At 47.9% G+C, this 21,806-nt stretch overlaps 1 protein-coding gene across 1 annotated transcript in view; it reads right to left on the reverse strand.

Annotated features, from left to right (window-relative positions):
- Positions 1-21,806, reverse strand: part of PCNX2 (pecanex 2) — a 1,104,481-nt gene that overhangs the window by 858,030 nt on the left and 224,645 nt on the right. Inside the window, 1 exon segment of the mRNA XM_033937641.1 lies at positions 3,500-3,593. Coding sequence (XP_033793532.1) covers positions 3,500-3,593 — 94 coding nt within the window.

Genomic DNA, 21,806 nt, shown 5'->3' on the forward strand with positions numbered 1-21,806 from the left:
ACAGCTCACAGGGAGATCCTCTGCCTTAACTTACTAGAAAGATGAACTTTGAATATTCTGACTGCCCCACTGGCCTGACTTCTATGGCCAGTCACCTCCGCCACCCTCGGACAAGCCACACAGCCTGCCTGGCAGAGGAAAGCAGTCTGGTTCTGATCCCGGGTGCACCTCCATGGAACCACGCAGTCTGCACTCAACCCACTAGCAGATGAACTTAGGGTGAACTAGCTCCAAAGAGCCCTGATCTGATGTGCAGGCTGTTCAGAGGGCTTACTGACCAGCAGGGAACCTTCCAGAAACAGACTTTTCCCAAAGGTCTGTGATCTCCCGCAGTCGGAGGAGCTGTCCTCACAGGGAACCTCTGCACCATGAGGGTGAAAACTGCCAACGCAAAGAATGAATTAAACAAAATAAAACACGAGCAGAAAAGATAAGCTCCTACAGCCTGGCATGTAGGAAGCAGTGGCGTACCTAGGGTATGTGGCACCCGGGGCCCATCATTTTTTGACACCCCCCCCCCCCATCTATATGAAAAATATGATTTTTAGTACCAATCTACATATCGCACCACAAGAGTGTACCTAGGAAAAGGCTGCATCTTAAACATTGCAGTGAGCACTAGAACACCAACACATACATTGTAAAACTAAACAAGCCAGATCCCGCACAGTCAATTGGTCCTGTAGTCAATGCCAACTGAAAACTATGTCTTTTTCAGAACACACAGAACAGAGATACACCCTCGCCCAAAATGGAATAATCACAAACTAAAAATAGAAATATGTAGACAAAAGTTAAACTGATCCGCCAAGAAACCAGACCCTGGATACAATGCAACACCACAAAAAACAGTAACACATGTCCTCTAATACAGTGCAAAATATAAAGACAGTAGATGTAAATTTGAAAAACCTGATACATAACAATCACCACTTTATAAATTAACAAATAAAAATAAAACAAATAATGAGAAATAAAAAAATACCATTTTATTGGACTAATCCCCGTAAGCTCGGTCCCCATCCCCGCAAACCACCTGATTCCATCCACACAAGCCTTGAATTGTTTATATTAAAGTATAAAAAGAAACAATATTCTGTACAATTGTCAATTTATAAATCAGCGTCTTCTCCCCACTCTCTTCCCCATTTCCCTTCAGCATCCTCAGCCCACTCTCTCTCCACTTTCCTTCAGCGCATGCACATCAAAACAAGCAAGTAATTTTATATCATTTTCATTCTATTCATTCATAGAAATTAAAGTCTAGATAATGCCAGTCACATAACAAAACATGATTTTACAAAAATAATTCCCTGCAGTCAAGCCTGCAAGGATTACTAGATGTCTTTCAGCAGTTCCCCTCCCTCCCTCCCCCTTACCTTTGTGGCCAAGTCAAAATGATCTACCAACAATAAAATTTTAAAAACACAAAGCACGCTGTACGCAGAGAAAATGTTAATTATCATTTATATTCCGCGGGTTTTCAAAGAGGTCAAGGCAGATGACTTTATGCAATGTCACCTCAGTAACAACTATACAAAAATAGACAAATATTCCCCCTCCCTTTTTACTAAACTGCGATAGCGGTTTTTAGCGTAGGGAGCTGCGCTGAATGCCCCACGCTGCTCTCGACGCTCATAGGCTCCCTGCGCTAAAAAACTCTATTGCGGTTTAGTAAAAGGGGGCCATAGTGCAAAATATAGACAGCAGATATAAATTTTCAAAACGGACACATTTTGATCACTAAGTTGAAAATAAAATCATTTTTCCTACTTTTTTGTCTGGTGATTTCATGAGTCTCTGGTCCTTCTTCTGGTCCTTCTTCTTTCTCTCTCCCCCTGGCTCCCCTCTTTATTTCTGCCTTTCTTTCTCTCTCCTCCTGGCCCCCCTCTTTATTTCTGCCTTTCTTTCTCTCCCCTTGGTCCCCCTCTTTCTTTCTGCCTTTCTTTCTCTCCCCCTTGACCCCCTCTTTATTTCTGCCTTTCTTTCTCTCCCCTTGGTCCCCCTCTTTCTTTCTGCCTTTCTTTCTCTCTCCCCTGACCCCTCTTTATTTCTGCCTTTCTTTCTCTCTCCCCCTGGCCCCCCCCTCTTTATTTTTTCCTTTCTTTCTCTCTCCCCCTAGCCCGCACAAAGCCATCGTGCCGATTTCTCCACTTCCACGATTCTTTCCCTACCCTCAACCCCAAGCCAGCAGCCGATTTCTTCCTGCTCCTTCCCCGATGTCCTGATGTCCTGAACTTCATCGGGCAGCAGCAGCATTCACAATTCACTGCTGTTGCCCGCTTCAGGCCTTCCTCTCTGTCGGGTCCTGTCTTCATGAAAACTGGAAGTAGGCAGGACCAGGCAGAGAACAAGGCCTGAAGCCGGCAACAGCAGCGAATTGTAAACGCTGCTGCTGCCCGAAGAAGGTAATGGAGCACCGAGGCAGTCCGCTTCTCCCCCCTCCCAGCCGAACCCCCGCTGACCCTCCTATCTCCCCCCCCCCCGTGAACCTTTCCGACCTTCCCAGCGAGAGCAGCAAACCTCCTTCGCGGCTTTCTCCTCCCTCTGCCGCGTTACTGATGACGTCATCAGTGATGCGGCAGAGGGAGGATAAAGCCGACGCTACTGGAGGGAGGTTTGCTGCTTTCGCTGGGAGGGTCGGAAAGGTTCACTTGGGGGAGGAGAGATAGGATGGTCAGCGGGGTTTCGGCTGGGAGGGGGGAGAAGCGGTCTGCCTTGGTGCTCCAAGGCCTGGCGCCATTACCTTTTTCGATAATGGCGCCGATGCTGCTTTTGCCGGGAGGGTAGGAGCGCGATAGGGACCGGGCCAGCTGTGCACCCCCCCCCCTAAGGCGGCACCCGGGATGGACCTCCCCCTCGCCCCCCTTGGTACGCTACTGCCCTGGGGAAACAGCCTGCAACAAGATCGCGCGATGCCAGAGATCTTTGCCTGCTTCGGCTGTTTCCTCCGCCGCGGTCCCGCCCCTCCTCTGACATCAGAGGAGGGGCAGGACCGTGGCGGAGGAAACAGTCGAAGCAGGCAAAGATCTCTGGCATCGCGATCTTGCTGCAGGCTGTTTCCAGACGCGACACCCGGCGCAGGGGGGGGAACTGGACCGGACCGGGAGCACCCCCTCAGGGCTTGGTACCCGGGGCGGACCGCCCCTCCCGCCCCCCCCCCTTGGTACGCCACTGGTAGGAAGAAAGATTGATGTTTACAGAACCAGTGACAGTGATGAGGTATGAGGGGGAGGGGTTTAAGTCTCTGAAATCTGAGGCTTCCTACATAGTCCTGACGGGTAGATAGAAATAACCCACTGATCCCAGAGTAAAGTGGTATTGTACAAGAAAGTTCCTTTCTGCCTCTCTTATTCTTTACAATCACATCCTATAACATCTCCAGAAAAGATTAGCCAATTTACTTTAATTTCCAGTTCTAACCATTTGGCTGCCAGAGCTATACTAAAAAATAAACCACTCCAGAAATATAATCTTAAAATATATATATATTACTTACGGAGCAATAGAAATACAGTCAGGATTGGATAGATGATGTTGAAAATGGCTTTCTTTCGGACCTCCAGCATTTAAATAACAGGATCTAATTTCCGCTAAAAATATAAATTTTTATCATCAAAATTCTGTATATAATAAAATTCAGCATCTACCTTTAAAAAAATTATACTTTTTTGGCCTGATTCTGTACAGGACACTAGCAAACCCCCAGCCCTCTCCCCCCCCCCCCAAAAAAAAAAAATAATAATAATAATGTTGGTCATCGGATATAGCACCGGCACTGAATTTCCAGTTTTACTGTGTACCACAGGAGATAGCCAGCTATCTTCCACATTTTGAATATGGGGAAGCAATAATTTGATAAAACAGAATTAATAGAATTAAAGAACAACATAGATAACAAAACCAGCAATAGAGTACAGAATATCATTGTAAAGAAATTAACTAGGATAAGTATTACAGTATTACAGAAATAAATATAAGCAAATACAGGTCGTCGTCGACTTACCACGCACTTACCGTGAGAACCACAAGTCCCGTGAGAACTTACGGCAGTGTTTCAGTCAGCAGCGCAAGGCGGGGCGGGAGTTCTAAGAGCTTGCTCCTGCACGTGCCGGCCCAGGTGCGCTGCTGGCTTCTGACATCGGCAGGAGGGGCTCAGGCAGGATACACCGCTGGACCACCAGGGAAAAGGTAGGCAGGGAGGGGTAAAAAATAGTTAGTACAGTACTGTATACAGTACTGTATTAACATAGGCCAACTTATGACCTATCAGTTGGAACCGATTGCGGTCGTAAGTCGATGACTACCTATATATAAATTAGTTTGTAAGAACCATTGGATAATATAAGTAGATCTGGGGTTAAGCCAGAAACAGCACGACTGGCAGAAAAGTCTGCATTAGTAGATTGCAGACCCCAAGCATAAGAGATGGCCTTAGAACAAGTATTGACCAGCCCCTAATAACATACTGAAAAGATAAACTCATGCTAGGGCAAGCTAAATGACCTAGATCAATTGTGTGTGTCAGTCAGGTGACCAGGCATATTTTTAAAGTATATAACACAGAGAGAAATTTGTACTCATTAGAAGTAGGTTTGACCTGTCAGACTGCTTCTCGTTTCTGGATCCTCATCCTAATTAATTTATTAATTAAAGCTTCCCTTACTCTGGTACCTTAAATGTTCTTGCATTTTATTGAATTTGTTTATTGCTGTGACTAGTAAAATTACCAAATTTTATCATCAGCTGGCTTCCTAGATGGGTCTCTCAAGACTCTGAAAGGCCACAGGACAAACTATGGGTGCCCATTATTAAGGTATGGTTTTACAGACAAGTGGCCCTGATTGGCTCAAAATGGCGATTTTGAGCCAATCAGGGCCTTAGGCCCCACCCACTGCATCCCAAGATACATTGGGAGGGGGGAAGGCCCATCATTCTCAGCATGTGGCCCTATAAGCAGGAGGGAGTAAACTTCCCTCCTGCCAATTTGTATTTAGAATGTGCAAGGGGTCTGGGGATATGGGAGGGGTCCGTCTTGGGGGAGGGATATAGAACTCTGCAGCTCAGCTGATCCTGACAGGGGGAAACCCTATCAGCTGAGCCAGCAGGAATCCCCAAAACTGGCTCAGCTGATGGGGATTCCTCTGCCACGATCAGCTGATGGCAAGCCCTCAATGTGCTGTTTTACTCTCCCCATTTCTGGGTGGTGGGAAGGGGTGGTGACCACTGGGAGAGTAAGGGGGGTCATGCCTTAAACCCTGCAGTGGTCATCTTGTCAGTTTGGTCACCTTTAGGGCACTTAGACCTAACATAGTAAAAGAGTAGATGACGGCAGATAACAACCCGAATGGTCCATCCAGTCTGCCCAACCTGATTCAATTTAATTTTTTCTTCTTCTTCTTCTTAGCTATTTCTGGGCAAGAATCCAAAGCTCTACCCGGCATTGTGCTTGGGTTCCAACTGCTGAAGTCTTCATTAAAGCTCACTCCAGCCCATCTACACCCTCCCAGCCATTGAAGCCCTCCCCAGCCCATCCTCAACCATAAGGCCATATACAGACACATACTGTGCAAGTCCAGTACTGGCCTTAGTTCTTCAATATTTACTATTATTTTCTGATTCTAGATTCTCTATGTTCATCTTCTTTGAACTCCACCACCGTTTTCCACTCCACCACCTCTCCCGGGAACAGGCAGGCAGGCCTTCAAGGGGGGACAGGCCTTCGGGGGGGGGGGGGGTGCAGGCCTTCGGGGGGACAGGCCTTCAAGGGGAACAGGCAGTCAGGCCTTCAAGGGGGGACAGGCCTTCGAGGGGGGTGTAGGCCTTCAGGGGGGGTGCAGGCCTTCGGGGGGGTGCAGGCCTTCAAGAGGGGGACAGGCCTTCGAGGGGAATGTAAACCTTCGGGGGGTGCAGGCCTTCAGGGGAGGGTGCAGGCCTTCAAGGGGGGGACAGGCCTTCAGGAGGGGGCAGGCCTTCAGGGGGGGCAGGCCATCAAGGGGAACAGGCAGGCAGGCCTTCAAGGGGGGGACAGGCCTTCGAGGGGGGTGTAGGCCTTTGGGAGGGTGAAGGCCTTCGGGGGCGGTGTAGGCCTTCAAGGGGGGGACAGGCCTTCAGGGGGGGCAGACCTTCAAGGGGAACAGGCAGGCAGGCCTTCAAGGGGGGAGACAGGCCTTCGGGGAGGTGCAGGCCTTCAGGAGGGGTGCAGGCCTTTAAGGGGGGGACAGGCCTTCAGGGGGGCAGGCCTTCAAGGGGAACAGGCAGGCAGGCAGGCCTTCAAGGGGGGGGGACAGGCCTTCAGGGGTGGGATGCAGACCTCTAAGGGGGAAAAGGCCTTCAAGGGGGGGGACAGGCCTTCAGGGGGGGCAGGCCTTCAGGGGGGTGCAGGCCTTCAAGGGGGGGGGGCCCTGGTGTAGAAGTACACGGAGGAAAGGGGGAGGGGTTCAAAGAGACGTGCATATGCCGGACTTTGGGTGGGAAGAAATAATGGGTCTGAAAATAGAGGAGAGAGAGAGAGATGATGGACATGGGTTTTAGGGAGGGAAGGAACACAAAGGGAAAGAAGTTGGACACAAGGGATGGTGTGGAGGGGGGGATAGAGATACTGGTTAGGAGGGTAGTTGGGAAAAGAAAGGGAGAGATGGTGGACCCTGGAGTGGTGGGGAAGGAGTGAGAGCTTCTGGATGAAAGGGTAGTTAAGAAAAGGTGGATCTGTGGAGGGAGACAAAAAAAAGGAAAGATGTCAGACATCCGGGGGAGGGAAGGGAAATAGAAGGGAAGGACAGAGATGGCAGATGGATAGTTAGCACGGAGAAAGAAGAAAGAAGGAGACCCTGGCAAGCAAGTTATCAGAAGACAACCAGAGCCTTGGACCAACAAGATTTGAAAAATAACCAGACAACAAAAGGTAGAAAAACTAATTTTATTTTCTGTTTTGTGATTACAATATGTCAGATTTGAAATGTGTATCCTGCCAGAGCTGGTGTTAGACCGCAAACGTGAGCTAGGATTTAACAGAGAGAGGAAAAGTCCTTTTTGTTTCTTTATTTTATTTACACCACAGCGCCAGTGTGGTTAGGAGAAGCCAAAGCGGGGTGAAAAAGCTATAAAATAAACCCACCAGGATGTTTGAAAAAAACATCCAATTGGGAAGGAAAATCGAATCGATAAACCAATTCAATAGGCTGAATCGAATCAAAATTTTTTTTTCCTGAATCTGGCAGCACTAGTTTGCGCTACTGTCTTAGACTTTAGGACCTGGGATTGGGGAGAGATGGCATCCTCAGTACTTTATAATGCAAGTGAAACGAGGATTTGGTCAGATTTTTCAAGGGTCTGCAGAAGAAAAATATTGTATAGGCCGGGGACATGAGACAGCAGGAAATGGGAACTTTTCTTCCTTCTATTTATGTGAATGGAATGGCTGAGGATGTCAGAGAGTTCAGTTAAAATATGTGCTTTATAAAAAAATATAATAATGTGTTTTATAAAGTTTATAGCATTGCTGGCCTACCCGGTGAGGTGTTCCTAGTGGTGGTGGTGGCAGCGTGTCAATGTGTTGAGAGGAAGAGGTGATCTGGGAAATTCTGCTGAGCAAACTCCGGGCCCATTTCCACCCCCCAGTTAGTCCATTCCACTCAACTGGTTCACACACTGAGTGGGTCTTTGGGTGTTGTTCCTGGGTAGTTGTTTTGGGATCTCTTCCAGTGGTTTGTCAGTATCTCCTTCTGGTCCAAGGAAGGAAACTTTGTTAACCTTAGCACTGACCTAGAGAATATGTTTGTAACAGCGCTGCTTGTGTGGCATTAGTCTATGTAGTGATCGAAAGAAAAAACCAGACCTTTGCACATTTTTGCACTATATGGTGGGTGTATGAGGAGATTCACATTTCCTGCACAGCTAAGTCCGTGTGAAGTTACCTTGTGCTGTATTTGACATCTAGCAAAGTCTCTGTTTTGAAGGAAAGATCTCAGCTTAAAAATGAAGTGGCCAGAAGTTATGGTAAAAGCAGATAGCGTAGCTGGTTTTAAGAAAGGTTTGGACAAATTCCTGGAGGAAAATTCCATAGTCTGTTATTAAGACATGAGGGAAACATATGTTTGTCCTGGATCAGTAGCATGGAATGTTGCTACTCTTTGGGTTTTGACCAGGTACTAGTGACCTGGATTGGCTTCCATGAGAATGAGTTACTGGGCATGATGGACCATTGGTCTGACCCAGTTGGGCTATTCTTATGTTATGTTCTCATCTGTAGGGGCCTTTGTTTTCACTTCTTATTTTAATGTATTTTTTTTCTGGGAACTTATCAGTGTTTTTTAGAATGGGAACAAAAATGGAAGAGAATTAATGTGTGTGGAATGGGGGGGTAACTAATTTCTTCAGCTAAATAATTCAAGCCACCTCAACCAAACATAGTAGAACTCACGCATCATTCACACACCCTCCAACCAAAAACGTCAAAAGAAAAAAAACAGTTCGACAACCTCCTAGCCATTCAAGCTGCAACACTCGACCCCCAACTCTACAACCTATTGACCTCGACCACAAACTACAAAACCTTCAAAAAAGAAATAAAACCCTTCTATTCAAAAAACACATAAAACCGAACTAACACAATCAGAACTGTACCAAGCATCACCTACAACTACTTCATATGTAATTCTGATGTCATGACAATTCAGACATAATTTATAATTTGTTATGGTATGTTTGGAATAATGGTTACATATATGAGGTAAAACAAAACAAAACTGCAGATCTGTACAAGACGTAGGCAAAATTTATTGTGACAAAAATAGTTATATGTAAACCCTTTTACCAATCAGGGGACCCGACACGGTCCGTGTTTCGGACAAACCTTCATCAGGGGTCCTAATAGGTACAAATATAACATAAAATTTATTATCAAAATAACAATTATACACATAATAATAGATAAAAATAGTAATTAAAAACCATTTTAACAGAAAATGGTGTTGAAACAAATCTTATATCAAAGTTTGTGATGAGTACGACAGAGAAACGCATGTGCATATTGAGAAAAATATAATAAGAACTAGAGTGAAAAAAGTTCTTATTATATTTTTCTCAATATGCACATGCGTTTCTCTGTCGTACTCATCACAAACTTTGGTATAAGTTTTGTTTCAACCCCATTTTCTGTTAAAATGGTTTTTAATTACTATTTTTATCTATTATTATGTGTATAATTGTTATTTTGATAATAAATTTTATGTTATATTTGTACCTATTAGGACCCCTGACGAAGGTTTGTCCGAAACACGGACCGTGTCGGGTCCCCTGATTGGTAAAAGGGTTTGCATATAACTATTTTTGTCACAATAAATTTTGCCTACGTCTTGTACAGATCTGCAGTTTTGTTTTGTTTGCTCTCGGTTGTTTCTTACTGCAGTTTAGGTTGGAACTTTTCTCTTTGTTTTGTTGCTTTGTACATATATGAGGTTCAATAAAAGAAAATTTTCAGTGCCTGTTTCTATTATGACCATTTATTCGGTTTCATGGTTATTACAAAAAAATTTTTTTTTTTTACATGGGGGGGGGGGGGGGGTGTCAAAAATGATGGGCCCCGGGTGCCACATACCCTAGGTACGCCACTGGTCCTCATCTCCACTACCTCCACTGGAAGGTTGTTCCATGCAACCACTACCCTTTCTGTAAAGAAGAATTTCCTTAGATTACTTTTGAGTCTACCCCTCTTCAACTTCATTTTATATCCCTTTATTTCTACAGTTTCCTTGATAACACCATCAATAATCTTGTCAAAGGGTGGCCAATGTTATGCCGATTTTTAAAAAGGGTTTCAGGGGAGATCCAGGGAATTACAGACCGGTAAGCCTGACCTCAGTGCCAGGCAAAATACTGGAAACAATTATGAAAAATAACATTGTAGAAGATACGCAGGCCCTGCAGAATGGAACAAACTTCAGGCTTATATAAGACAGCAAGGAGATTTGAGAACTTTTAAAAGATTGCTGGAACGGCACTTATTTTGTAAAATGAAGTATGGGTGATGAGGAACTAGTTATTAAATAGAGGAAAATGTACATTATTGTCTAAGGATAAATTATTCTACTGTTTTGCTTTTATATATGTACTAGTCTTTATGCCCGTTACATTAACGGGTGCTAGAATAGATGTGTGTGTGTGTCTTTCTTTCTCTCTCTCTCTCCTTGGCTGCTTTTTGTCTGCCTGCCTGTCTTTCTGTCTCTCTCTCTCCTTGGCTGCTTTCTGTCTGTCTGTCTTTCTTTCTTTGCTGTCTCTCTCCTTGGCCGCTGTATGTCTGTCTGGGTTTTTTTTGCTGTCTGTCTCCTTGGTCACTGTATGTCTGTCTCTTTTTTTTTGCTGACTGTCTCCTTGGTCACTGTATGTGTGTCTGTGTGTTTTTTGCTGTCTGTCTCCTTGGCCACTGTATGTCTGTCTGTCTTTTTTTGCTGTCTCCTTTGCCACTGTATGTCTTTTTTTCTGTGTGTCTCTCTCTCCTTGTCCACTGTCTGTTTTTTTTCTTTCAATCTCTCTCCCTGGCCTCCTGTCCTGCTGTGTGTGTCTTTCACTGCCACCTTTTCTGTCAGTCTGTCAATGTCCCAGCTGTTTGGACCCCTGTCCTCCTGTGCATCTGTGGAGATGTCAGGGGGATATCAGGGGAGGTCCGGGATGTCGGGGGAATATTGGTGATGTTAGGAGGGATGACAGTTATTGTAACCCTTCTCCCACCTACCTTTTTTTTTTTTTTATCATGCAGCAACCGGCACAGAATAACTGCTGCTGAGTAAAGTAAACCGCCACTCGCAGAAAATCGAACAAATGCGCCAAACGCTTTACCAACTTCTCTTCTTCTTACAATACAATTTCTCTGCTGGCCACGGAGCTACAGACGCACGGAGCCACCAGGTTTGAAGTGCACATGCGCGCTAAGGGAATTATTATAGCGGATGTTTTGTTATATTTGTTGTGTATGTGATTCTGTGATCTGCCTTGTTAAAGGTGGACTATAAGTAAATACACTATAAACTATGTAGACAAACATGATTTAATGAGACAGAGTCACCATGGGTTCAGCCAAGGGAAATCTTGCCTTACCAATTTGCTTGATTTCTTTGACGGTGTGAATAAACATCTGGATAAAGGTGAGCCTGATGATGTAGTGTATCTAGATTTCCAGAAAGCTTTTGACAAAGTTCTTCATGAGAGGCTCCTGAGAAAATTAAAGGGTCATGGGATAGGAGGCAATGTTAAATTGTGGATTAAGAATTGGTTATCGGACAGAAAACAAAGGGTAGGGTTATATGGCCATTGTTCTCAATGGAGGAGGGTGTTGTGCCGCAAGGATCTGTACTGGGACCGATACAATTTAACTTATTTATAAATGATCTGGAAATTGGAACTATAAGTGAGATAATTAAATTTGTAGATGACACTAAACTGTTCAAAGTTGTTAAAATGCATGTGAACTGTGAAAAACTGCAAGAAGACTAGGAAATTGGAAGACTGGGCGTCCAAATGGCAGATGAAATTTAATGTGGAAAAATGCAAAGTGATGCACATTGGGAAGAATAATCTAAATCATAGTTATGAGATGCTAGGTTCCACTTTAGGGGTCAGCACTCAAAAAAAGATCTGGGCGTCATCGTGGACAATACGCTGAAACCTTCCACCCAATGTGTGGCGGTAGCAAGGAAAACAAACAAGATGCTAGGAATGATTAGCAAAGGGATGATGATAAACAAGACTAAGAATGTTATAATGCCTCTGTATTGCTCAATGGTGCAGGAGAAAGCAGGAGAAAAGCTAGGAGAGCGAGGGCAAGCGGAGAGAGGCGAAGGAGAGCAGAACGGGGCGAAGGAGAGCAGAAAAAAGCAGAGCAGGGCACCGGAACAGGTGAAGGAGACATCGGGGCAGCGGCGAGAGTAGCTCCGTCCACCCCCACCGCGTCAGCAGCTAGCGTCCGGGCTCCTCCTCCATAAAAGGAGGCGAGCCAACGTCGCGCAGCCGTTCGGCAAGTGGCAAAGGCGCTCGCCTTAGCGAGAGCACCTTTGCAAAGGGCCTCATGAAGGGCCTCAAAGAAGGGCTCCGGATAACCGCCAAGGTAAGAACTCAACACATAACAAGGTGGAGTACAACCACCAGGCACATACAACTAGCTATTTAACTTCTAGACTATCTTTTAGACTAACTTTTAAACTTTCAAACCAGACAGACCCTTCTAACTAGCCAACAAACAGACAGAGCTCTCAAACTAAACAACAGGCAGACCTTACCAGTCACTCTATCCTTCAAACTTTCAAGCTATGTAACAGGCACTCTTTCCTTCTAACTTTCAAACTATTTAACAGGCAGCCCTTTCTAGCCAACTAACAAACAGGCAGACTTAACTAACAATTAACTAACTAACTACTCTATCCTTCAATCTTTCAACTCTCTGACAGGCAGACTTTCATACTATCTAACAGGCAGACTTTTCTAGCTCACTAACGAACAGACAGACATAACTAACTAACAAATATCTAAACTAAAAAAATAAAAAAATAATTTTTTGAAAATGGCAGGAAGAACTAGAAGCAACAGGGCTACAATCAAGACTGGCAGCCCAGTCACCAAAGGAATCCATGGGATGGCCAAGGTCCACGTACAGACGGAAGGAGAGCCAGGACGGAGGATAGAGGTCTCTGTACAGACCAAGGCCATCCCCAAGCAGATGACTACAGTCGCCATACAGACAGAAGAGATGGATCAGCTAGATGGAGACATCTTGCAGGAGCTGAGGAGCCTGAGAGAGGAGGTAAAGCGCTTGAGAAGCATCCGAGAGGACGAGGCCTTCATCGACGGAGTCATGCAGGAGCTGTCCCAGATCACGGAGTAGGAGCCAAACAAGACCATCCTCAGGACGCCCAAACAGTCTGAACCTGCAACCATGAAACCAACGATTGGGGTACAAGAAGAGGCTAGAGACGCTGACTTCTAGCAGCTGGTAACTTCCTCCACAGGCAAACGCAGAAGACCTTCCTCTTCTGTCTCTTTCTCTCGTACACAGGGCAGTTTTACATCGACACCACTAATCACCTTGAGGAACAGATTCCAGCTGTTACAGGAAGGACCTGCCAATCAGGTACAGGAAGTTGTTCAGCAGAAGGTTCCAGAGACAACAGATCAGCTCCCCCCAAAGAAGCACAGAGTGGTAGTCATTGGGGATTCCCTGCTGAGGGGCACCGAGGAACCAATTTGCAGACTGGATATGCAATCAAGAGAGGTTTTCTGTCTGCCAGGAGCCAGGATCCGAGATGTAACCGCCTGCCTAGACAGACTAATCAAGCCTCATGACCACTTCCCCATGCTTCTCATCCACGTCGGAATGAACAACACTACCAGGAACACCCCGGAGAGTATATCTGAAGACTTTGGAGCCCACAATTTGTACTTCCATCCTCCTCAACTTATCACCCAGATAAGCTGAGGAGGATGGAAGTGCAGGTAGTCTTCTCCTTGATCCTCCCAGTGAGGGGCAAGGGAAGAGCCATGGATGATCATATCCAGATGACAAATGACTGGCTGCACGGATGGTGCAGGGAGATGAAAGGGTAGTTACTTACCTGTAACGTAGGTTCTCCGTGGACAGCAGGATAGTCAGCCACATATGGGTGTTGTCCCAACAGCTCCCAATTTGCGGATAAGCTCTCCAATAGCTCAGAGAGATTTTTTTTTTTCTCTCTCTGAGCACGTGCAGTGCCCGGGCCCCACTGGGCATGCCCGAGCCCTACTCATTTCCCCCTGCTTCCCCCTAATCCCCAGGATGTTCCTAGCTGTGGCCAGGTCGGCCGTATGGGGAGGCGGGTGGGTTGTGTGGCTGACTATCCTGCTGTCCACGGAGAACCTACGTTACAGGTAAGTAACTACACTTTCTCCTAGGACAAGCAGGATGAGTCAGCCACATATGGGTGACTCCCTAGCCAAGGGATGTACCGACTGGACCTGCGCCTTAGCGCTCTGTGCATCCCTCGCCTGGCTGTGGAGGCTGAGCCGGGCAGTGTAATCAGGCGAAGCAGGTGAAGTTGAGGAAACAAGGTTTTAGATAAAGTGCTGTGTTAACTGAGCAATAATACTCACAGAACAGTGAACTGGTCAATGACAATCAATGAACAGTGAGAAACCAACTGGTCAACAGTGACAATTCGTACTTGCATGTGAAAATTCATACTTGCCTATTCCACATTCAGACTAGACAGGAGTGCTGGAAGACCTACTTAATCAATATCTATAACACCCTACTTGATCAGTATTTGTCGATATTTATAACACCCTACTTGATCAGTGTGCTAGTGGTTGCTGTCCCTCCTGGGAGGGAAGAGCCACTTCCAAGACTGCTCGGCCGAATGCATTTGGAGCGTGGAATGCTATGTCGAGGCAGTAGTGCTTGGTGAAGGTGTGCATGGAGGACCAAGTGGCTGCATCGCAGATGTCCCCTATTGGTGTGTGGTGCAGATGAGCCGTTGTGGTGGCTATGGCTCTGCGCTGGTGGGCGTGGGCTCCCACCTGTGGTTGACACTGCACTTTTCTATAGGTGAAGGGGATGCACTTGTATATCCAGCGCGAGCACCTGCGTTTGGTGGCCGGAAGTCCTGGTCTGTTTTGGTCGTAGGAGACGAACAATTGAGGCTTGTCTAATCTGCTGCATAGTCAGGGCCCGCACACAGTCCAGGAGGTGTTGCTGAGGTGGCTGTTTGCCTCCCTGTGGGGAGATGTAGAGTGCCGGGAGGCACGCTGAAGCCACCTTCGGCAAGAATCGGGGGTGGGTTCTGGGTACCACCCTGTTCTCATGGAGGAGTGTGTCGGCCGACACGATGGTCAGGGTTTTCCCGGCCAGGAATACGGGATCTGCCTCCCCCAAAGGTTTGAAGGGATCGAGGTGAGCTGATGTGGCACCAAGTTGAGGTCCCATCCGGGCGGTGGTGGTCTGATTGGACAGTCCCTTCATGAAATTTTGTGATTACTGAATGCCTCGACATTGGTTTGTTGACTAGGCCAGTGTGGTATGCCGCGATTGCACTTAGGTGGACCTTGATGGAAGTGGGTTTTAGGTCCCACTGAGATAAGCTCAGTATGTACTGCAGGATGTCCGGTATGGGGCAGTTGTAGGGGTCTCGCTGCGTGTCTGTGCACCGGTAGTGGAACCTTCTCCATTTCAATCCCATAGCGTTTTCTGGTTGAAGGTCTTCTGGCTGCCATAAGTGTGTGCTTCACGTCTTGTGGTAGGTTCATCCTCTCATTATCCATGCGGTCAGGGCTAAGGAACGCAGGTTGTGGTGGAGGGTAAGGTTCCCGCGTTGTGTTATGAGAACTGCACTGATCGGGAGGGGGGAGAGGTGGGAGAACCGCTATCCCTTGCCGGAACGGGAACCATGGTTGCAGGGGCCTGGACAGGGCAATCATGATCACCATTGCTCTGTCCTGAAGGATCTTCTGCAGGACTTAGGGTATGGCGGGTAGGCGTATAAGAGTCCGTGGTTCCAACTCACAGACATACCGTCGGGGCTGAGACAGCGATAGGTTGATCTCTTTGCGCAGAAGGTCGAGTATTTTGAGTTCGGTTCGGTTGCAAACAGGTCGATGCTCAGTGTGCCCCAGTGCTGAAGATCTTTGTCGCCGCTGGGTTGAGACACCACTCATCGGGATCCAGCTGGTGGCTGAGGCTTTCTGCCAGGTCGTTCTGCTCCCCCGGGAGGTAAGTTGCCTGGATGGGGTATTGAATGGAGTTGGTGAACTCCCCCATGCGGCAAGCTTCCTTGCATAGCGAGGCTGACCCTGTCCCTTCCTGCTTGTTGATATAGTGCATGGCCACCTGGTTTTCTGTTTGGGTGAGGACTGCCCTGCCTGTCACCCATTGTTTGAAGGTTTTGAGGGAATTCCCTATGGTCTTGAGCTCCAGTAGGTAGATATGGAGTGAGGACGCCTGTGCGAGGATCGAGAAGGTGTGTCCCCCCTCCATGTTTGGAGGCATCCATGGTGGCCACCAGCTGGTGAGGTGGTGGTCTGGTTTCCCTTTTGCTAAGTTATCTCGGGCCGTTCACCAGTGAAGCGTCTTGTGTATGGGCTGGGTATCTGGGTGGTCAGAGGTTGGGTACACTGGTCCCAGTGACGTCTGAGGTGCCCTTTCAGGGATCTCATGTGTAGTCTGGTGTGCTGGACAACAAAGACCGCAGCCGAGACACAGGAGGGAGCGTGCTGACGATGAGCTGCTGGCTGGGATGCACTGGGCCAGGGATGTCATGGCATCGATCTGGTAGTACCATAGGACGGCCTTGGTCTGTGTGATGTCGATAACTGCCCAGATGAACGATATCCCCTGGGGGGGTATCAGGTGGGATTTCATGTAGTTGATGAGGAACCCCAGTTCTTGGAGGAGGGTTATGGTGGTTGTCCGGGCTGCCAGCTGTCGAGATAAGATAGGACGCACACCCCTTGAAGGCGAGGATGTGCCACTGCCACGCACTTTGTGAACGCTCTTGGAGCCGTTGAGAGTCCAAGGGGTAGGACCTTGTACTGGAGGCGTCTGTTTTGGCTTTAGAAGCGACGATGCCTGCTGTGGGCTGGGTGCATGGGCACATGAGTGTATGCATCATATAAGTCCAGGGATACTAGCCAATACTCGGGCTGTAACAGGGCCAAGACTGTACCCAGAGAGTGCCTCTGGACCTTGTGTATACACCTGTTGAGCTTGCAGAGATCCAGGATCGAGCGTTGTCCTTGTCCATGGGGACGCAGGGGTTCCTGGAGTAGAAACCCCTTGGTGATCTCCTCTGTTCGTCATCGCCTCTATTGATTCTGCCGAAGCAGGTCCTCTCCTTGCTGCAGGAAAATTGGGTCATCAGATGGAGGGTGCCCCACCCACTCGGGGGGGGGAGTGGAGACGAATTCGGAATCCCTGCTTGATGATGCTGAGGGCCCACTGGTCGATGGTGATCCTGAGCCAAACCTTCGCAGACAATCTGATCCTGCTGGGCTGGAGGGTGGTCAAGGTTCTGTTTTTGTCTTGGGGAGAGGGCTGCCCTTGGATGCCCCTGCCCCTCGGGCGGTGCTTGTTTGCGTAGCAGTTATGTTACTGTTGCGAGCACTGGGGCACAGACTGCTGCCAGTGTGGACTGGCTCGGTAGTGAGCTGGAGTCCCTATTTTATTTTATTTATTTATTTTCTCTCACTGGCCTGACAAAGCCGCATCTGGAACTGGAGCACAGCAATTTGTGCGCTCAGCATTGCGCCCTCGAAGGTCTTTTTCCCGTGGAATCCAGGGTTTTTCAGGTCCTTCCCTGACGGGGCGTTGGAAGGGGGGGTCGTGCTGCCCTGTTTCTCTTAAGCGCCAAGGCTACCACAATGTCCATGTATGGCTGCTGGGGGTTGTCGAATCTCTGGGCTGGAAAGATCTGGTACTTCAATCCCAGTCTCCTTGATGTTGGTTGCCCTGAAAAAGGAGTCAGCCAAAATCTTGTCTCTGCAGTCCAGGAGGTTCTTGTGGACTGGAATCGCCACTGCCTGCGTGAAGTACTGGTACTGGTAGTTCAGGCCTTGTAGTAATCTGTCTTGGGTACTTGTTGTCCACTCAAGTGGATCTTGAGAAAGGCTGTGTTTCTGGAGGGACTTGGGGTGAGTCCTCGTTTGTGGGCTTTCTTTTTTGGTTAATTATTTATTTATTTATTTATTTTTGTGGGTGGTGACTCGGGGCGTGGCTGGAGGCTGGTGTGTTGCTTGTTCCTCCATTGCTTGGGTGCATGGCATGCCGCTGGAATGCGCCATGTTGTTGTGCATGGCTCCCTCTAAAGGGGGGCATTGGGGGGAGTGTTGCCCGCTGAGAGAGGAGTGGGTCAGCAGGAGGATTAACTGTTGCTGCTGGTCCCAACCCTGGTGGTTCGCAGGTTCATGTGCTGCTTCACTTGACTGGTTGGGTGGCTCCATGTACCCCACCGACATTCTCTGTCCTTCTTGAGAGGGGAGGGGAGAGCCTGCAGAGAGGGGGCAGGATGCACCCCTTCATCTGTGCCAGTGCTCCTGGCTGTGTTTCCCACTGTGCCTGGAGGCAGAGAAAGAGGAGTAATAATGCCTCTTGAGTGGGCTTCTCCTGCTGTACTGCCTATTGTATATTAAACTGTACAGCACTGCATATGCCTTTCAGTGCTATAGAAATCATAAATAGTAGCAGAGTCCCTCATGCTGGCTGGAAAAGTACTCTGTGCCTAGGTATCTGAAATGCAGTGAACTCCTCTTTAGGCTGAGGAGTTAAAAACCCCTACCTTTGGAGAGGCGTGGTCTGACATGCCGCATCACTGATGATATCAGCACCCTGCTGTGAAAGGCAGACTCCTCGTTCCCGACATGAGAGGGGGAGGGGGCGGGGTGGGAGAGGTGTGAACTGCAGACTCTGCAGGACCCCAAGAGGGAAAAAAAATCATTGAGTTGTTTTTTTTTTTTTCCAGCATGTCCTTTACAAGCTGAACTCTGGGGCTGCTTGTCTCCTGCTGGTGGGAGAGGTCTGCAGGTCCCCTTTGAGGGAAAGAAGCATGGGAGTTTCTTTCTCCTTAAATTCAGATTGGGAGGAGGGTGGGGCAGAGCGCTCGGGGCTGCAAAAGATTATCAGAGGTTTTCCCAAAAACAAGCAGATAGGACTTACCTTTGGGGCTGGAGGGGGAACCCCAATCGGCTCCCTGCAGAGGCTGTCTGTATGTGGCAGCATGCAGTCTGGAGGGCGAAAACCACAATCTGCTGATTGCAGAGGCTGGCTTTACACGGCAGCATGCAAAAACTCCAGGGGAGATCTCTCAGTCTGGAGGGCAAAAACCCCGATCTGCTGACCGCAGAGGCTGGCTTTACGCGGCAGCATGCAGTGACTCCTGGAGAGATCTCTCGGTCTGGTGAGACTCCTATCGGCTGCCCTGCAGAGGTTGGCTGTAAGCTGCAACATGCAGGGACTCCGGGAGATATTTCTCTACCAGGCCGAGTGCAGGCGGGAGGATTAGCTGAGCCAGGGCATCCTGGATGTTCCTTGCCGCTGTAGCTTGTGGATCCCCCGCTGCTGCATTCCGATGAGGATGGCTGCTGGAGGAAGATTCTCGGGCCTCACTTCTCTTCATGAAGTCTCTCAGTGCCCTCTTCCTTAGCTTGCGTGCACGTGGTGACATGTGCGCACAATGCAAGCAACACGGAAACCTCGAGCGCCAGATCCAATCAGTGGGGGCACAATTCATGAGGATCCAGTGTGTTCATCCTTCTCCTGCATCCCAGTCGTTTCTTTAGATGATTCAGGCATCTTCAAGGTGATGAGTAGAAAAGTTGTAATGGAGAGCTGTAGAAAAACCGACCGATGGGAACGGGCGGAAACTAAAGACTGGGGATTAGGGGACAGCAGGGGGAAATGGGTAGTGCTCGGGCATGCCCAGTGGGGCCCGGGCACTGCACGTGCTCAGAGAGAAAAAAAAAAATCTCTCTGAGCTATTGGAGAGCTTATCCGCAAATTGGGAGCTGTTGGGACAACACCCATTTGTGGCTGACTCATCCTGCTTGTCCTAGGAGAACTATGGATTCCCGACCCATGGAGAGGCACTGCAAGGACTACAGGAACCAGACGGACTCCACCTGACCAGAAGGGGAAAGAACGTCCTTGGACACCGACTAACCCGCCTACTTCATAGGGCTTTAAACTAGGTAATTTGGGGGAGGGTACCCACTCACGTACTGGCGAGGTAAGTTGCCAATCCATTTCTGAGACAAGGTATGTACACACTGCATTTCCGAGTCAGAGGTAAGTACACACATTGTAAACAGTACTATAGGAGTCCAATTAGCTCAAGCAGGAATATCTATACAGAGACATAGCAAACATAAGGTATGGAGGGCTATGTACGTTAATGCCCACAGTTTGGGCAATAAGATTCTGGAATTAGAGACGGAAATGAGGAATGCCGACCTAGATGTGGTGGCGATATCTGAGACTTGGTTCACAGACTTCCATGGGTGGGATATGGCTATACCAGGATACAACTTACTTCGTCGAGACAGAGAGGGCAAAATGGGAGGAGGGGTAGCACTATACACTAAAGAGGACATCAAAGTTACCAAAATCGCAGATGTCAAGTACACCGTGGAATCCCTCTGGGTGAGTTTGGCTAGGGGAAAGGACAAATGCCTGTATCTTGGCATAGTATACAGACCTCCAAGACAAAAGGAGGACATGGATATAGAATTAGTCGAAGACATAGAGAATATCACTTTGCGTGGAGACACAGTATTGCTAGGAGACTTCAATATGCCTGATGTGGATTGGAACAAACTTTCCACTACGACCAGCAGCAGAAGGAAGCTATTAACCTCTATAAAGGGAGCGAGACTCAGACAAATGGTATTAGAGCCCACTAGGGACCGGGCGATACTGGACCTGATACTCACCAACGGAGAAAGTGTCACAGAGGCGATACGTTGGCCTCCAGTGACCACAACATGATATGGTACAACCTCAGGAAAGGGTTCACTAAGTCAAACACATCAACCAAGGTCCTCAACTTTAAAGGCACAAACTTCGAAAGCATGGGAGATTTCGTCCATCGGGCACTGCAAAACCAAGCTGAAACAGATAATGTAGAGATAATGTGGTCAACTCTGAAATCAACCATATATGAAGCAACCAACCACTAAATAAAATCAGTAAGTAAACGACGAAGAAACAATAGACCACAGTGGTTCTCTGCGGAGATCTCAGACCTCATAAAAAAGAAGAAAAGAACGTTTATCTTCTACAAACAATCAGGGAAGCAAGAATCTAAGGAAGACTATCTGGCCAAGTCTAAAGCAGTCAAAACAGCAGTCAGAGAGACCAAACTCCGAATGGAGGAGAATCTAGCAAAGAACATCAAAAAGGGCAATAAATCCTTCTTCAGGTATATTAGTGACAGAAAAAGAAACACAGATGCCTTAGGAAACCCGACGGGAACTATGTAGAATCGGACTCCGATAAAGCCAAACTTTTAAATGAATACTTCTGCTCAGTCTTTACTTGCGAGGCGCCGGGACCCGGCCCTCAGCTGCAGACAAGGGAAAGCTCAGAAGACCCGTTTCGAAATTTCGAGTTTACGCCTAGCAGTGTCTACTATGCGCTATCAAGACTCAAGGTGAACAAAGCTATGGGACCAGACAAACTACATCCCAGGGTGCTCAGGGAGTTGAGTGATGTCCTGGCAGAACCGTTATCCGCACTCTTCAATCTTTCCCTAGGTACAGGAAGAGTCCCGTTGGACTGGAAAATGGCTAACGTCATTTCACTCCACAAAAAGGGATGCAAGACGGAGGCTGCGAATTACAAACCGATGAGTCTCACATCGATAGTGAGTAAACTTATGGAAACACTAATCAAATGCCAATTAGATGCAATCCTGAATGAGGAGAATCTACGAGATCCCCCATCAACATGGTTTTACAAAGGGAAGGTCCTGACAATCAAATCTGATCAGCTTCTTCGACTGGGTAACAAGAAAGCTGGATATAGGGGAATCTCTGGACGTCGTGTACTTGGACTTCAGCAAAGAACATAAGAACATAAGCAGTGCCTCTGCCGGGTCAGACCAGAGGTCCATCCCGCCCAGCAGTCCGCCCCCGCGGCGGCCCAACAGGTCATGACCTGCCTTAATCACCAGAAGGGGCCCGCTTGCCCCCTAGGTTTCTCATCGAAGTCCTATCTTCCCATCAATGTCCTAACCCTCCGGCCTTGCACCTGCACGACCTGGTGAGCTGTCTATACTTATGCAACACCCCAGCACCTC

Source organism: Geotrypetes seraphini, chromosome 3 (genome assembly GCF_902459505.1).
Source record: "Geotrypetes seraphini chromosome 3, aGeoSer1.1, whole genome shotgun sequence".
Taxonomy (NCBI): Eukaryota; Metazoa; Chordata; class Amphibia; order Gymnophiona; family Dermophiidae; genus Geotrypetes; species Geotrypetes seraphini.